Below are 16,446 nucleotides of genomic sequence, written 5' to 3' on the forward strand. Positions count from 1 at the left end.
GCCCATTATCTCCTGAGGGTGACCTCAACAGTGACATCAACTCATGCCCATTACGTCAAAAATAAAAAATAAAAAAATCTTTACATACCCACACACAAACACACACTGGGCTTCACATATTTGAGCGCGAGACATAAACTTTCATGCATACATGCTATAACGCATTTGCATTGAGACAAACAGTTAGCATAATTTGTTCATCTGCTATTTCTGTTTATTTTCTCTCCAGACTATTTGAGACCCACGGTTTGCCTCAGGCTAAACTAGAATTCCTAACCCCAACGGAAGAATATTTTCCCCCTGCACCTGAAGAGAGCTTTCCCCCTGCACTTGAGGAGAGTTTCCCCCCTGTGCCTGAGGAGAGTTTTCCCCCTTTGCCTGAGGAGAGTTTTCCCCCGGCTCCTGAGGAGAGTTTTCCCCCTTTGCCTGAGGAGAGTGTTCCCCCTTTGCCTGAGGAGAGTTTTCCCCCGGCTCCTGAGGAGAGTTTTCCCCCGGCTCCTGAGGAGAGTTTTCCCCCTTCGCCTGAGGAGAGTTTTCCCCCGCGCCTGAGGAGAGTTTTCCCCCTTCGCCTGAGGAGAGTTTTCCCCCGGCTCCTGGAGAGTTTTCCCCCTTCGCCTGAGGAGAGTTCCCCCCCTTCGCCTGAGGAGAGTTTTCCCCCGGCTCCTGAAGAGAGTTTTCCCCCTTCGTCTGAGGAGAGTTTTCCCCCGGCTCCTGAAGAGAGTTTTCCTCCTGTACCTGAGGAGAGTTTTACCCCTGTTACTAAGCAGCCAGAAGAACCACAAGAGTGCAGGTGAGTCCTCCTACATGCTTTTTATGCACTTTCATGAAATTATTTACCACTTTCTTGGTTTGTTATTGAGTTAGTTGCTACTTGCAACAAATAAGTCCCTCTTAAATGATGACTATTTAGACTACAGGATGCCAAAATAGTTCTGTTTAGGTCTAGTAAACAACATATTTGATAGAAAGATCATGCAGTACAGTAGGGGTCATCACTTTCTTGGAAATTTGTACTTTCGGTATTTGTCTGGATGGGCTTAATCTGATATTGTGTAATGCATTTTGTCAGTTTCATTGATTAAATGAAAAATTTGCTACATGGGTGATCAAAGACCTGTTTTTTGAATTCTTTTAAAGGACATGTTTAAGGAACATTGCGTTAGGGGACTTTCTTTTCCTCTCACGTTTTGTCATTACTCCCCATTGCCTCTCTTTAGTCTATATCTGCTCTGTTGCAGCAGCCACAACAGATGAAAATGGAGCACTTGGTGCTTGTCAGTCAGAGGTTTTAGCCTAGCACCTCATTTAGAAAGGAGAGAAAGACAGCCAGAGAGAAAGAAAGACAAAAGGAAAGAGAAAGTGTTGGACAGTGATAGGAAGTGAGAATGAGGGGAAAGAAGAGAAAGAAACTTTGACTGTGTGCATTTGTCCCAGTATCCCTGAATGGCCCACTCTTTGTTGCTTGCCACAGATGTGGACTAAAGGAATCTTGCATGTGTCTGTCAGTATGTGTGTGTGCGTGCACGTGTCTTGCTTAAGCATGCCTATGTGTTTGCTATTTGCCCCAACGCCCTCACATGAGGTCATACCAAGAGGTCTGTCAGTGTGAAACAAAAGCCATAGTTCAGGGCCGTTCCAGTTGAGAATATTACTCTGTGTGTATAGATAGATAGATAGATAGATAGATAGATAGATAGATAGATAGATCGAGATACTCTCAAAACTCACAGAAAGAGAGATGAGATACGGATAAATAAAAGAGAGAGGGAATGTTAAGTGGCTGTCTGAGGAATTTTGAGTGCCTTGCCTTAAAGAATAGTCACACACTTTACTCTAAGTACTGATCTCGGGTGAGTTCCATACCTTCTTTGCTGTTTAAAATGTAATATATTTCTCTTTTGATTTTACTAAAAGTGTTACTGCTGGAGAGTACAGCCTTGTGGATATTTGGAGAGATGTTAATTACAGATGGTTTGTGATGATCACACTGGATAGATGGGGGGAGGGACAGTAGGAAGACATGGAGTGAATAAGGAAGTGTGTTGTGAAGTACCTCTCTCATTCTTTCAAATTTGCTAGCTTGCTCACTCTGTTTGTTTTGACAGTGTCAGACACCTGATGATAATGATTTGCTCTGTGTTGACAGAAGGTTAAATTCCATTATTGTAAGGAATATATTAGATTGAACAGGACTTTATGGGTGCAGTAAACAACCTGTGCTGCTGTACTAAACCTGCTTTTAAACATGAACCCATAAAATGCTGTGATATATATTGTTTGTCGTATGTGAATTGACTTTATTTTATTTTGAAATGCTCAAAGAGGGTATGTGGCTTTTGAGGGTTTGTGTGTAAATGAAATACTGTACAGTGCAAAACTATAGCCTGATGGTTTTAGTCAGATGTTTTAGGCTAGCTACCAAATTTCCACATATACAAGCTAATGTTATCTTGTTGAGATAACTGTGCAGATTTTAATAAAAGCCTGCACAGCTACCATTTCATTAAAGCTATTTGGTTACCCTTCAGTGGAATCTAGAGAACATGTTTATTTTCTGTTGTTATTTAGGAAGTTGCAAATTTACTGATAACATCTGGGTGTTAGCGCCTCACCCACAACAGCTTAAATAAAAACATGACAATGTTAAATTTGAGAGGTTGTGCTAATTTTTTTATAGTGCCTACCACAAAGTTACCAAATAGGTCACATACAGTGACATGTGTCACAAACACTCTCTAACAATTAGGCAGTCGTGGTCTAATGGTTAGAGAGTTGGACTTGTAAGCCAAAGGTCGCAAGTTCTAATCTCAGGTCTGGCAGGGACTGTAGGTGGGAGGAGTGAATGACCAGCAACCTCTTCCACCCTCAATACCACCGAACCCCCAAACTACTCCCCAGATGCCGCAGCATTGGCTGCCCACTGCTCTGGGTGTGTGTTTGTTCACTTCTCACTGCTGTGTGTGTGCACTTGGATGGGTGAAATGCAGAGCACCAATGCACCATACTTGGCCACACATCATGTCCTTTCCTTTCATTCATGCATTTAGCAGACACTTTTAACCAAAGCGACTTACAGTGCATTTAGGCTATACATTTTTTACCAGTATGTGTGTTCCCTGGGAATTGAACCCACAACCTTTTGCGCTGCAAAAGCAGTGCTCTACCACTGAACATTTCCTTCTCTTTACAACAGGCTTCTGTGTTTTACACGTTTTATGTAGGGCATTATTTCATGTCATTTAGCTAGCATGTTCCACATTAGATTTTCACTACAGTCTATTTTATAAATCCACTTGTAATTTAATGAGTGAATTAAACTGTGTGGTGCAATGGCTCCTGAGAGAGAGAGGGAGAGATGGGGGGAGGGGGGAAGGTTTATGGTTGGCTTGGAAGCCTTGTGATGCATGACAAGAGCTAAGCAACAGTTACCATGGCAACAAATGTTAGTCATTGCATTTATTTTGAGTTAATGGAACAATTATGTTAGTGAAGCTTTGAAAAGGGACTCCTAGTCAAAATGTTTAACAATTTCACATTATAAAATAAGACAATAGGCCCTAATAATTGCAATTATTAATAGAGAACATTATTAAAAGAGAACAGTGTGACACAGCTCCTCTTAGCTCAAACCTAACCACATTGTACTTATCTAATTATGCCTTAAATATTGCTGTCAGTCAGTTTGATGGAGTGTGTGTATATAGGACTGTGAAAAAGCTGTATGGCGGCTGTGCTAACAGTAGTGACGTTGTTATTTTTATGGCCAGTAACACTCCAGCTCCTCCCTGCTGCCTTTATTGGTGCTGTCTGTTTGCTATTAACAACCATGTATGGACTCATTCCTATAGACACAGCTGCTCCTGGGAGATTAGATTTTGTGTTTGAGTTTTTCCTCGTAACTCTGGTACATTAGAAACCTTATTGTGTTCATTAAAGTTGTGGTTTGTGGTTATGTCTAACATGCAATCTCCCACTATCCAGCTAAAGCAAAGGATGGAGAGGATCATGATACTTTGATGCGTGTATAGGCCTATTTAGAGGGCACTTTTGCAAACTATCTACAACTGTTTCTGATGGGATAGTGCAGTGCTATGTACAGTTGTTTAGGCTGTGTGGTAGAGTGAGTTGTATTTTTAGTATGTGACATGAGGCACACCCCTTGATAGGAGCAGCTGAAGGGCTGTCTGCTGCTCTGCCTGTTGGATTAGCTTTTGTCTGTGATGTTGCTTAGCTAGTGCCATTTTTCCCCCTGCCATGAGTGCAGGAGGGATGGTAGAAATCATAAATAACATTGTGATTTATTATTGTATGAAAAATGAGATGAAAATGAGATTTTTTTGTTTAAATTTATATATACAACATGTATCTTATGTGGTTCATCAGCAAACAAATCAGAGAACAACTGATTGATTTATAATTCATAGAAAATATGAATAAACTACCATTATAATGTTTTGGATTGGTATTTTTTTTTAAATGTTTTTTTAAAAAAGACTCTTGTACTTATTAACGGTGCATTTATTTGACCATATAAAATTAAAATACAATATTTCTCACAGGTCTTAGTATCACATGATTCTTTAGAAATCATTATAATATGCTGGTTTGGTGCTCAAGATTTATTATTATTGATGTAGAAAACAGTTGTTTAATATTTTTGCAGAAACTATGATACATTTTGGATTCTTTGATAAATACAAAGTTCAAAAGAGCAACATTTATTTAAAATAGAAAACTTTTTTTTATAAATGTATAAACGTTTTGTATTAATTGTGTAAATATCTTCACTGTTACTGTAATTTAATAATTTCTTTTCTGAATAAAATGATTAATTTCTTTTTTTTTTTTTAAATCATACTGACACCAAACTTTTGAATAGTAGTCTATATTTTTAATAAAAATAAAAAAGTGTTTATTTGTTGGATTTGTTTAAAAATAATAATATAAAATATAAAAAGAATAAAAATCTTCCTTAGTTGATGTCTGAGATCTGAGATCAGCACCTTATTACTGTTTGTGTACTATGATAATGGTGCTTATGTGAACAATTTCAAAGGTAACAGTGCGTCTCTCCTCACCCTGTCCTATGTGTGTTTGCCTGTGTATTTTTGGTGTTGTGCAGGTCTCCTCTGGTAGAAGCTGCTGAGAGCGGTGAGCCTTTCCCTTCTCCCTTATCACCCCTACCACAGCACGACACTGCTCCTGCCCTCCCTGCCCACCTGCTCCAGGACACAGTCGAGTTCCCCACACCGCCCCCTACCCCTCCGGACAGGGCTCCCCCTGAGCCTCAGACCCTTCCTCCTGCTCCTGCTCCTGCTGGTCTACCGGAGGCTTCCCCTGCTGCCTCTGTGCCTCCTCAAATCCAACAGCTACAGCACTCTGAGCCTTCAGCAAGGTAGGATATAATTATTTAACGAGTGTGCTAACTGTTTAACAGTGTACAGTATTTTCTTCTTTAGAAGATTGCGAGGATGCCACAAGTGTAGAGATACTGTACACTCAAATTTATTATTATTGCATTGTGGTTATTTTAAGAACCTTGGATGAGGCGCAGAGCACAAAACCTTTACCACTCATATGCCCTCCCTGCGTGGGCATTACGATTCACATGAGGCTGCTTTCAAATGCTCTTCATCCATCTAGTCTGTTCTTAATCATCACACTCGTCAGAATTTATGAATACTGATTAGGTTTATTTAAATCGATCTGACTGTAAGACATAATTTCACTATGCGTCTGGAGGGTTTTGTTGACTGTGCTGATAATAATAATAGCAGTGATGATCCTAAGGGATTTGTGCCATACACTGCATGTACAGTATGTACAGTACTGTATACAGAGTACCTCAATGCACCATTTCCTCTGTGTCTGTAATAATTTTGTGAAGCACCCAGAAATTAATTTGCCATAAAGACTATGGGCACCAGACTTTGTGTGCATCTTAACACCTCTGTATAAGCAGAATACAGTGGCCCTAAAATAATTTAAATTCATGCTTAAAATTTATGAAAATCATTACATCCACTTGTCAAATCAAGCAAATGATTCTAGAACTTTTCTCAGGACTGAATTCCCTTTTATAGATATTTTTTAATTTTAACCAACTGTTTTTCAAAGTGATTTTTGTGGTTGAAGTCACTGTGTTTGGATAGAGATCAGGATGACTCAGCCACGTTGACAGGCGATGAGCTCAGCTTGCATTTCTTCTATCAGACAGCAGAGGGCGAGCACGTGTGTATGTGTTTCTTTCAACATTGGAACTGAACTTTGCTGCCCACTGCAGCACACAGCTTGTAAACACACACCAGAACAGGAATATAGCCTACAGCAGTGATCCTCAAATCTGTCTCGCGAGATCCACTTTCCTGCAGAATTTAGCTGAACCCTAATCAAACACACCTGGGTTTGCTAATCAATGTCTTCAGGATCATTAGAAAATCACAGGTAGGTTTGTTTGATTAGGGTTGGAGCTAAACTCTGAAGAAAAGTGGATCTCGTGAGCCAGATTTGAGGATCACTGGCCTACAGCATAGGTCTTCAACCCTGCTCATGGGGACCAATTGTCCTGCAAAGTTTATTTCCAGCATTTGCATAATAAGATTTGTTTCAAAACTCCACCACCATCCAGCCAAATATAAACTGATGTCCTGGAGCACCAGCTTGATGCATCTCAGCATAAAACGTCCAATAGGAAAAATTAAGCCTGTCCCCTTTTCCTCTTTCTTTCTCTTTTGAAGGTCATTTGTATTATGTATGATTTTGTTTTCATTTCTGTTGTATAAGTTGGCAGTATATGGACACAGTACAGTTCAGTTTTTAAGATGTGTTCAGGTAAAACAGTTAATTTTTTTTTTAACTTTTGTCTTTGCAAAATGTAGCCCAGTATACATGTATCCATCATACTGGTGGCAAATGTAAGGGTTTTATGGTCTTTTTATTTTATAGTCTAGTTATTCACATTCTAATTCTGTGACAGATTCTTATTTAAATTATGTGATAGATTTTTTAATGTTGTGTACTTTTTGGGACTTTTTATTTAAAAAACAAAAAGGTTCAATCTACACAGTCGAATGGAATGCAAAAACATTGAAGCTCAATATCTCAAAACTACTCGGAATGCAGATAGAACCTTATAATTCCAAGGGGACGATATGGGTAATTATTTACCTTGCTACTTGTAACATGATATTTTATGTTTACATAAACAAACTATTTATTGCAGTCAAGCCACATAGTCGTCACATTGTTAAACTTTTTTTTTTTTTCATAAAAATAATGTGATAATTGAAATTAATAGTACATTAAAAAATGCATGTCTTAATTTTATTTGTTACTACAATTTGTTGTTTGACTTCTTTTTGACCTTCTTTTTGGATCATTAGTCAACAAATTCTAAGTTAACAGAGCAGGTGTTATGAGGCTTGTAGGAGTTTTCACCACTACCTCCTTACATTCACATCACACCATTGAAGCTCAATAAATATCCAGTGAGCATGAAGGAGCCACGTTCCCTCTCTCTGAAACCTTATCCATTGCTGTTGTTTGCTGGACAGTGTTGCTGTAGAAAAATGAATGCTTTTAATATGCAATATTTTATTTTGTATTTCATAATATTTGTTTTATTTTAGTGCAGTTGATAATTTCTTCATTTTTTTTCTTGAAGAGTCACTGCCCACTTTTTCTTTTTGGAGAAAAGACCCCTGGGCTCAGGGTTTCAGGTTCATCCTAATTTAGCTAATCTTTGTTTCTTTAACACAGCAACAAAGCTTCAGTTAACTTTGGGGCATGAAGACTTCTACTCTCTGTCCAGTCCTCAGGCTCTATACTGCAAGTGAATAGGCAGATATGTGCGAAAAGCTCTTTGTTCTGCTTTCTCATGAGTGAACAATAGATTTATAATCCTCATGTTTCAGATGCCCCCACCAGTGTCCCAATTTCCCACAACTGCTGTTGTCTCATGCTGTAAATCAATATGGATTAGCTTTTCTTTGAGTTGTCTCTCATTTTCATTCTGATTGTCATTTTCATTTTTCCAGATCACACCTACAGGCCCTTTCATAACATATGCATTGCGATTTTGAATATATCTGTCATTTGAGAACATCAGGACTGAAGGCTGCTTTATCCCATTACCTCTTTCTGTTCTCAGAGGGGTTGATATTTCATGACTTTGACCTGAGCAAATAGAAAGATCTGAAACCTATGAGAGAACAGCAGTAGTAAATCAGAGAGTCCTCAAGTCTGATGTACATGCAGTTTATTTATGCTTTATTCGTTTGGATGTTGCTATTAGATACATTGTTTTTTCTGTATACTCTGTTGATTTCATGATGGGCAATTATTTAAATATGTTCCTCTAAACCCATCAAAACCCTTTTGACAGACATTTTTGAAGCTTTAACCCTTACAATGACGAAATGCACTTTCTTAAATCTTATTTACATTCTTAGAATGTAAAAATTCAGTGCATTATTATTTATGTACAGAAGTACTGTAACATTTTTCATGTTGGATGCATGTTATCAGGCTGAAATTTTGTTTATACTGTAATCAATATTTCACCAGATGATGAAAAATCATGAAGAATGAAACAAATACTTCTTTATTAAAGGGATGGCTCACCCAAAAATAAAAAAAATATTTTAGCATTTACTCACCATCATGTTCCAAACTATTAATTTCTTTCTTCTGTTGAACAAGAAGATATATTGAGAAATCTCAGTGTTTTGTAATCAATATGAAAGTCAGTGGAGTTCAATGTTGTTAGGATGCTTTTGTGTTCCGCAGAAGAAATAAAGTCATGCAGGTTTGGAACTGCACAAGTAAATAAAGTACATTTTCTTTTTTTTAAGTATATTTTTCAAGATACTACTAAATGTCTCTCAGACCCCAAGTAGACCATGAGAGATAAGTTTCTTATCCAGTTAAGTTACTGTAATGTGAGAAACCTGCAATGTTACTCTACTTTCACAGCAGAGAGATGGTGGGATTTAGGGCAATAAAACAATAATAGAAACACTGAGAAACTATGAAAGGTGTTACATAACAAAAGACAGGAGTGACTGCGTGTCTCAATTTCTGTGTCTGTATGAAAAAGAGACCTGTGTCTTTCAGCTTGGCATGGGGTCGGCTATTGTTTGCGTTCGCTGTGCTGGTCGGCACAAGAGAATTCAGATCAACAGGGAAAAGCTGCTCATCTTTTAAAGCACTCAGGTCCCTGGGGAGGGAGAGAGAGAGAGAGAGAGAGAGAGGGAGGGTTAGAGAGGGAGGGGTTATGGAGAAAACCAGCAACCGTTTCACCATATGCCACAACAAGCCAATGAGAAGACAGAGTTGAAGACTAGAGAGCAGGAGCATCGCTTATTCCCTCTCTCTTCTCTTGCTCTTCGCATCCTTCCACATCTCTACCCATAAGGCTTAGCAGTCTATTGTTGTCAAGGATACACAGCCTTCCCCTGATACAGTGTAGACAGAGACGGAGAAGGAGTCAGAGAGAGCTAAAGTAAGGGATGCTGAGGGCTGAGTGTGGGTCACCCGAATGCCCCTGATGCCATCTGCTCCGGATATACTGCAGCAAAGCAGTGTGTTTGACGCCAGCCCAAGGGCCCCCAGGACGAGAGACGTGGAGGAACAGGAGGCGCAGGTTGAGGGGAGGAGGAGGGAGACGGGTGCCAGTGGAGATCATATAGCAGAGGATGGGAGCAGTTGAGTCCGCTGAGAACGGACAGCCCCCCTGTCCCTCTCAGGAGCGTCCCGAGAGCATGTGAGTAAGAACCAGAGGAGTAGATAGGAGGGTTCTTGATGATCAAATTGTCGTCGCTGGTGGTGTTGTTGTTGTTTTCAAGAACCTAGTTTGCTCACTTGGTTTGAGTCTGCATCTGAGTATTCCTTCACCGATGCCTGTGCTGTGAGAAAAATAAGTAACACGTATAGTATTTGTCAGAGAAACTGCAATAACAAAGGAGGAGGGGATTGTTATTGTGTCTTTGTGATGTCACAATCGGACATGATGTTTATTTACATTAGCCATTTGCTGGCGGCAGTAAGGCTCTGTATATGTTTTTGCATATTGATGTTTATGGGCTTGCAGACGTCTGGACGGTGGAATAATGGCTGTATTTAATAGGAGAGAGATATGTGTTTTTGTGGGGGATGGAGGCTAATGCTGCAGCATTGAGAGAATGAGAGAGATGCTGCTGAAATAGAACACTGAGATGTGTTGGAGAAAAGGGGGAGGGGGAAAGAGAGAGAGTGAGGCTACATGTATTTATGTTGTGCTGTGGAACACTGTGGACATTTAAAAAAGAACAATAGCATTGATCATGAAAAACATTTTCTGTAGGTGGAGTGGTTTTTAATATCCCTGATGGTTTGTGGTATAAACCTCTTGTAAATCTTAAGGAATGTTCACCCAAATTAACATTCTGTCATCATTTGCAGTACAAAACCTGCATTATTTCTTTCTTCTGTGGAACACAAAATGGTATATTTATTAGAATGCCCTGTACAATGAAAGTATATGGTAACCACAGGTCCCAAATTTAGTAAATAATAACTTAAATTTAATTTTGCTTGCACAAAGCCTTCATATTGCTTGCACAAGTCATATGGACTAGTTTTATGATGCTTTTATGTTGCTGTTTAGTCTTTTATGAAGTTTGTCAGACCCTGGTCACCATACACTTTAATTTTAAAGAAAAGAGCAGTTCAGACATTCTGCTCATTTTGTGTTCCATTCAAGAAATAAGCGCATACAGGTTTAAAACAACATAAGGGGGAGTAAATGATGGCAAAAATATAATTTTTTGTGCAACTTTTCCTTTAAAATAGTCTATAAACCAATTGTGTGTCTTTGTTTATAAAGCACATTCTAATATATAAGATATTGCATTTGATCCTCATCCTATCAGCCACAATGGTTATTTTACTACTGTAACTGACCTTCATGCAAAAAATCCTGGAATTTGTTGCTCTAGGCAACACAGCTGGGGATGATGGGAAAGTTTAAACCTGCTCTGTGGTCTGTGCTTTAAGTAAAAGTATTGTAGCACCATACAGTGTTGTTCATTCAGCCATGACTAACATAGCTTTTAGCGTCTAAAGTTTGTCTTATGCAACCCCCTTTTGAGAATTCTTACATAAAAGAACCTGCAGAGTTTACGTGGGAGTTTGAACTGCTACCCAAAAAGCTTTATATTATTAGATTTGTCATTTAGCTCACCTACTATACCAGTTGCTCATGACAGAATGCAATCTGATCTTGCAATCATAATTGAAAATTACCCCCCCCATACAAGCCTATATATTTTCTTTTTTTTTCTTTTGGCATTCATTAAGAGTTATCTTCAGCTCTGCATAAGCATTGTAATGTACTTGATGCACTTCTGTCATCATGATTAATACGTGTCATTTTTAAATATATTTAAAAATAAATATGTTCACCAAGACTGCCCTTATTTGATCAGTAATATGGTAAAACTGTAATATTGTGAAATATTATTACAATATAAAACAACATTTAAAAAAAATTAAAAGTAATTTATTCCCATGTTGGCAAAGCTGAATTTTTAACAGCCATTAATCCAGTCTTCAGTGTTACACGATCCTTCAGAAGTCATTCTAATATGTTGACTTGGTGCTCAAATAACATTTCAATCTATAATTATCATTTATAGATACAGTTGTGCAGCTTAATATACTTTTTTCAGGATTCTTTGATTAATATAAAGTTCTAAATAACCTCAATTATTTCAAACAGTAATCTTTTGTAACATTATAAATGTCTTTACTGTCACTTTTGATCAATTTAATGCATCCTTATTAATTTCTAAATAATAATAATTAATTATAAAATAATTATTCAATAATAAAAATATAAATAAACTTTTATTATAACATAAAATATAAAATAATAGATTTTTTATGTACTTTTTTTGTCTCTCTTTTACCCATAATTCCCTGTTTCATTTCCATTTCTCACATCAGTTTAGTGGCAAAATATCTAAAATAAAAATATTCAAATGTGAACAATATCTGTATCATCATTACTTTTCTCAGTTATTTAATGAAAATCTCTATATTTATATTCCAGTTCTGACTTAAGTCACTAGCACTTACCCACTTTAGAATACTGATGCCATGTCATGAGCACTAACATTCAGATCTACTGGGAAACATGTACACTGCAGGAGATTTCATGCACTGCTAAGCATTCAACTCTGTGAAGGATTTAATCACGTGACCTGCGCTTTTTTTTTTTCAACTGTTTGACTAGCATATACATATATGGGCATGTACTATTGGCTAACCATCACTTCTGTGACTTTCAGGTTATCTGGAGTTTGCTATTGTGTTGTAAGGACCATTTTGTTATTCATGCAGTATTACATGTTACAATAGGGCTGTCATGGGGCATCCAGCAATCAAGTGTCCTTTTGTTACAACGGTATGTCTCACTGTGTGAAGTCCATTAGACATCTCTTTTGACAACCTAGTGTCAAAATGAGCAACGTGGTGAATCAGCTTTGAGATGCCCCATTTGGTGATGCTTATGACCAGTATTTACACCTCCCTGTCCCTCATCTCTCTGAGCCTCTGAGACCATGGAATAAGCTCAGTGCTGCAGGAGATCTAGCACACATAAAATATTGAGAGTATGCCTGAATTATTTGATAGTGGTGAAAGCTGGTTGGTACATTGCTGTATTCTTCCAGAGAGGATAACGAATAACCAAGTTATTTGCTGAGGTACCTTGGTCCTGTTTTGTTGCAGGATTTCTGACTTGAAATATTAATAATAATCAACATAAAATATAATTTTCTTTCTTAGCATGATGTTAGGATCACATCTTATATGGAATTGAATCATTGATTATCAAGATTTGTCAAAATTCATTCCACACTAACTTCAACTTGCTGCCAGAGATGATTTCTCTAATGCCTGTATTATATCTCTGTGATTTAACTGTTTAATCAGTTTATATAGAGATGAATAAAGTGTTTAAAACTGCCAAAAGGAGTGATCACCTCATAAAACACTCCGATAGCCATTGGCAATTTTGAGATATGGGTATACTCTTCTGTCTTTGGATGAAAACTGTATTTAAATTTACTTTAGGAACTTCTAATTTAGGATTGGAAACTATTCCAAAATGGCAATGTTTGGAATAGCATACTAGCATACTATTTACAATTGCTGTAGTATAACGTACACACTAGTTGGCAGTGTGCTTTTTATTCCAGTTGGAACACAGCCTTTGTCTCCCTCTACTAGTCAACCTCTGTCATTACCTCAACCTCTAGCACCCATTGTACTGTTCCCTCTGGCATAAAATTTAGCAAATCACAGCTTTTTTTTTTTTTTTTTTTTTTTTAACCAAGGTGTTTTTTTCTTAATCTCATTTCAAGTTTAATTATGCTTATAATGAGAATTATAGAACATGCACATAGTATGATATACTGGAGCATAGTGATATGTTAACACCATTATTAGCAGATATGTTTATAGAGCTGTTTTTTTTTATCATTTTCCTCTCTGACAGACTAATAGCTGTCCTTTTGGTTCAGGTAAGCTTTGTCTGAACAGCATTGTGGGTTGTCGTGCTCACAGTAGTGTCTGTGGCTAGAACCCAGCAGTGCTGTTCTGTGCCAGCAAAATCTGGTTGTCTCCATGCAGACAAATTCACCTAAAAATCCCCTCTGTCTCCTTTAGTTTTTCACAATGTTAAAACTCATTTATTGCAGATGTTTACTAGATTTTTTTGTCCTGCAGCATCTGCAGATTCTTATGCTGATAATTTCTGCATTTTTACTGCATTTTAAATTTACTGCTGGAATTTGCAATTACTTCTGTCTCGGTAGCATTAATAAAAATGTTCAATAAGATTTAATTAACAGAGATGTATTATACCCCCCCCCCCCCCACCATCTAGAAGAGAGTTTAAAAGAAGATATGTAAAACCCATTCTTAGTTTTTTAAAACTCCTGAGAGGAACATAAACTTGATGATACAGCGTTGCATCTAATTTCCTCTGCAGACTTTTCAGGAATAAATCAGTGTTTTATTTTCCCATTCCACGAAATAAATGGTTTTTTAAATGTACTAATAGACTTCCTGTGCATATGTGGATCTATGTGAAAGAGAAGGAAATTTGAGGCTTTGGCCCGGATTTTGTGCAAGTTGCAAGTGTGTGCGTTGTCTAGCACATGGGAGCATATGTCTAGAGAGCACTGTCACCATGGCAACAGTGTGCTTGCCAGATATGTGAAAAGATCCCTGCACTTGCTAAAACGCTCATCAACTGATAATTATCTCACCCAATGTCATTAACACACTGAAAGCTGTAGACTGGAAGACTTTTGAAATGCTCCTTGCCACCTGTCTTTGAATTACATTTGTATATTATATATATATAGATTTGAATTATATATTATAATATATGTAATATTAATATTATCCTTGAATACAAATCATTATTGTAATATAAATGATGTATAGTATTACGGCACTTGTAAGAAGCATTTAGAAGCATTTGCATCAAATTAGAGCATTACATCCCAACGATTATGGGTTTGACCTTAGAAATAAGTGTTGGTTAGCATCCCATGCTGAAAACTAGTATCCAAAGCATGTGCAGTTTTTTCAGCAGGGAATGGGTTTGTTCACTGCACTGAAAGCATCAGTACATTCATCAGAGCTTGCTGTAGATACTAGTAGTGAAAACATGACTTCAGACAAAGAAAACCATGATGGAATTCAAAGAAAAATCCTATTTTGTTTTATACTTGCATTACAGCTGGGTATTATAGCTTGGATAGAGAGAAAGAGATAGATAAGTTGGAGACATGGAGACACACACAAAAAAACAATTGATTAGATATAGAAAAGATTTCCTTTATATTACAGCAGCCCGAGTGGGAAGTCTGCTTCTCTCCTTACTGTGGGGGAGGGGAACGTGCCGGAGGGTGAGTTAAAGGGAGAGAGAGAGCCAAGCAGTGAGTCTGTGAGTGGCAAATATCTGCAACGGGTTTCACTTGGATAAAGCCCACCATCAGCGATAGATCGGAGAGAGAGAGAGAGCGTACAATATTGAAAAAGAGGGAGGGATGGGAAGAATTAGACGTGACACACAAAGGGATAGAATCAAAGCTTCAGATTTCAGGAATTTCTATTGGGAATAGGGAAAGTGTCTGAGTGATCGGTGGCAGATATGGCAGTGAGCGCATGGCAGGCTCTGTCTCCGCTGCAGTGGGCTCGCTGGGGTTGGGACACGCTGCTGGGAGGGACATCTGGAGAGGATGGGGCAGACCCAGCCCTAGGGCTCCTCCAGCACCTCAGCTGGACCTCTAGACATGATTACATGATCCATGGCAGGCAGAGGTGAGCATGGGGTAACAGCAGAGAGAGGACAGGGACTAATGCGGTGAGACTGGGTGGGGGTCTGCACATCTGTTTGAGGCTGTGGCTTTGTTGCTGTATTTGGAGTGTTTTGCTGTATTTGTACAAATGTTTTCACCTATGCTGTCACATATTATATGCCAGATTTGAGTATTACTGTATATGCTGATGCCAAGACCAAAAAAAAAAAAAGGTTCACAAACCAACATTTTGTTGTATTAACATAAAAAGCAACATGAGCATCATTGGTCTTGACTGAAATGCCATAAATGTGTTAATGTGGGGAAAATAGCACCTCCACTGTGATACTCAGTAGAGTAAAATCAAATCAAATAATGAGTGAATATAGTGAATGAAAGAAAATGGACTCCATGGCTGAGCATAATATGTGTTTGAGCTGCTGTTATTGGTCTCGTAGCTGCAGGGTCAGCGCTGTAATTTCCATCTGTAATAATCCACCAGGGCCTACTAGACATAAACTGATCCAGGCGTTTGTTTATAAGATCTGGCACATGATGAATGATTGTTTAATATACTTTAGGAGTATCTGAATTTATATGACCCATCGTGTAGAGTAAATATGAGCTGTGATGTGTGTGGATTTGATGCAGCTTCTTTGTATGGAAACAAAACAGACGTGATGTTTATACTTCAATGAGATTATTAAATCAACTCTTAATTCAATATATTCAGACTTTCTTCCGTCTCATTGTCTCTTCTGTAGGAGCTCAGACTCGAGGAGCGTTCGAAACCCCCGAGTCCACCACCCCTGTGAAGTCTGCTTCCCCACCAGTGTCCCCAACAGAGCCCCCCTGCACCAAATCAGAGGCGTTGTCTCCAGAACACACAGGTACGTTTAAATCGCCATTCCATCACAATTCACACCACAGATTGTCTTATGTGGAGTCAAATTATTTTCATTTGAATAGCTTCAGGAGGGTTTACTGGACTTTGAAATGCTTAAGATTGCAGGATATTGACATAGTGACACTGTATCTTATTTTGAACAAATTCTGTAATATTTCATATAAAGTAAAAAATGGACCATAT

At 38.1% G+C, this 16,446-nt stretch overlaps 1 protein-coding gene across 9 annotated transcripts in view; it reads left to right on the forward strand.

Annotated features, from left to right (window-relative positions):
• Positions 1–16,446, forward strand: part of LOC109111058 (transforming acidic coiled-coil-containing protein 2-like) — a 56,934-nt gene that overhangs the window by 23,211 nt on the left and 17,277 nt on the right. For 2 of the 9 annotated variants that reach the window (XM_042769005.1, XM_042769004.1), the window contains exons 4-6: positions 230–790; positions 5,123–5,395; positions 16,121–16,246. In XM_042769005.1, coding sequence (XP_042624939.1) covers positions 230–790; positions 5,123–5,395; positions 16,121–16,246 — 960 coding nt within the window. Of the gene's footprint in view, positions 1–229; positions 791–5,122; positions 5,396–14,973; positions 15,379–16,120; positions 16,247–16,446 lie in introns of those variants that run through there. The other 7 variants (XM_042769011.1, XM_042769012.1, XM_042769007.1 and 4 more) reach the window with 7 other exon arrangements.

Source organism: Cyprinus carpio, chromosome A13, assembly GCF_018340385.1.
Source record: "Cyprinus carpio isolate SPL01 chromosome A13, ASM1834038v1, whole genome shotgun sequence".
Classification (NCBI taxonomy): Eukaryota; Metazoa; Chordata; class Actinopteri; order Cypriniformes; family Cyprinidae; genus Cyprinus; species Cyprinus carpio.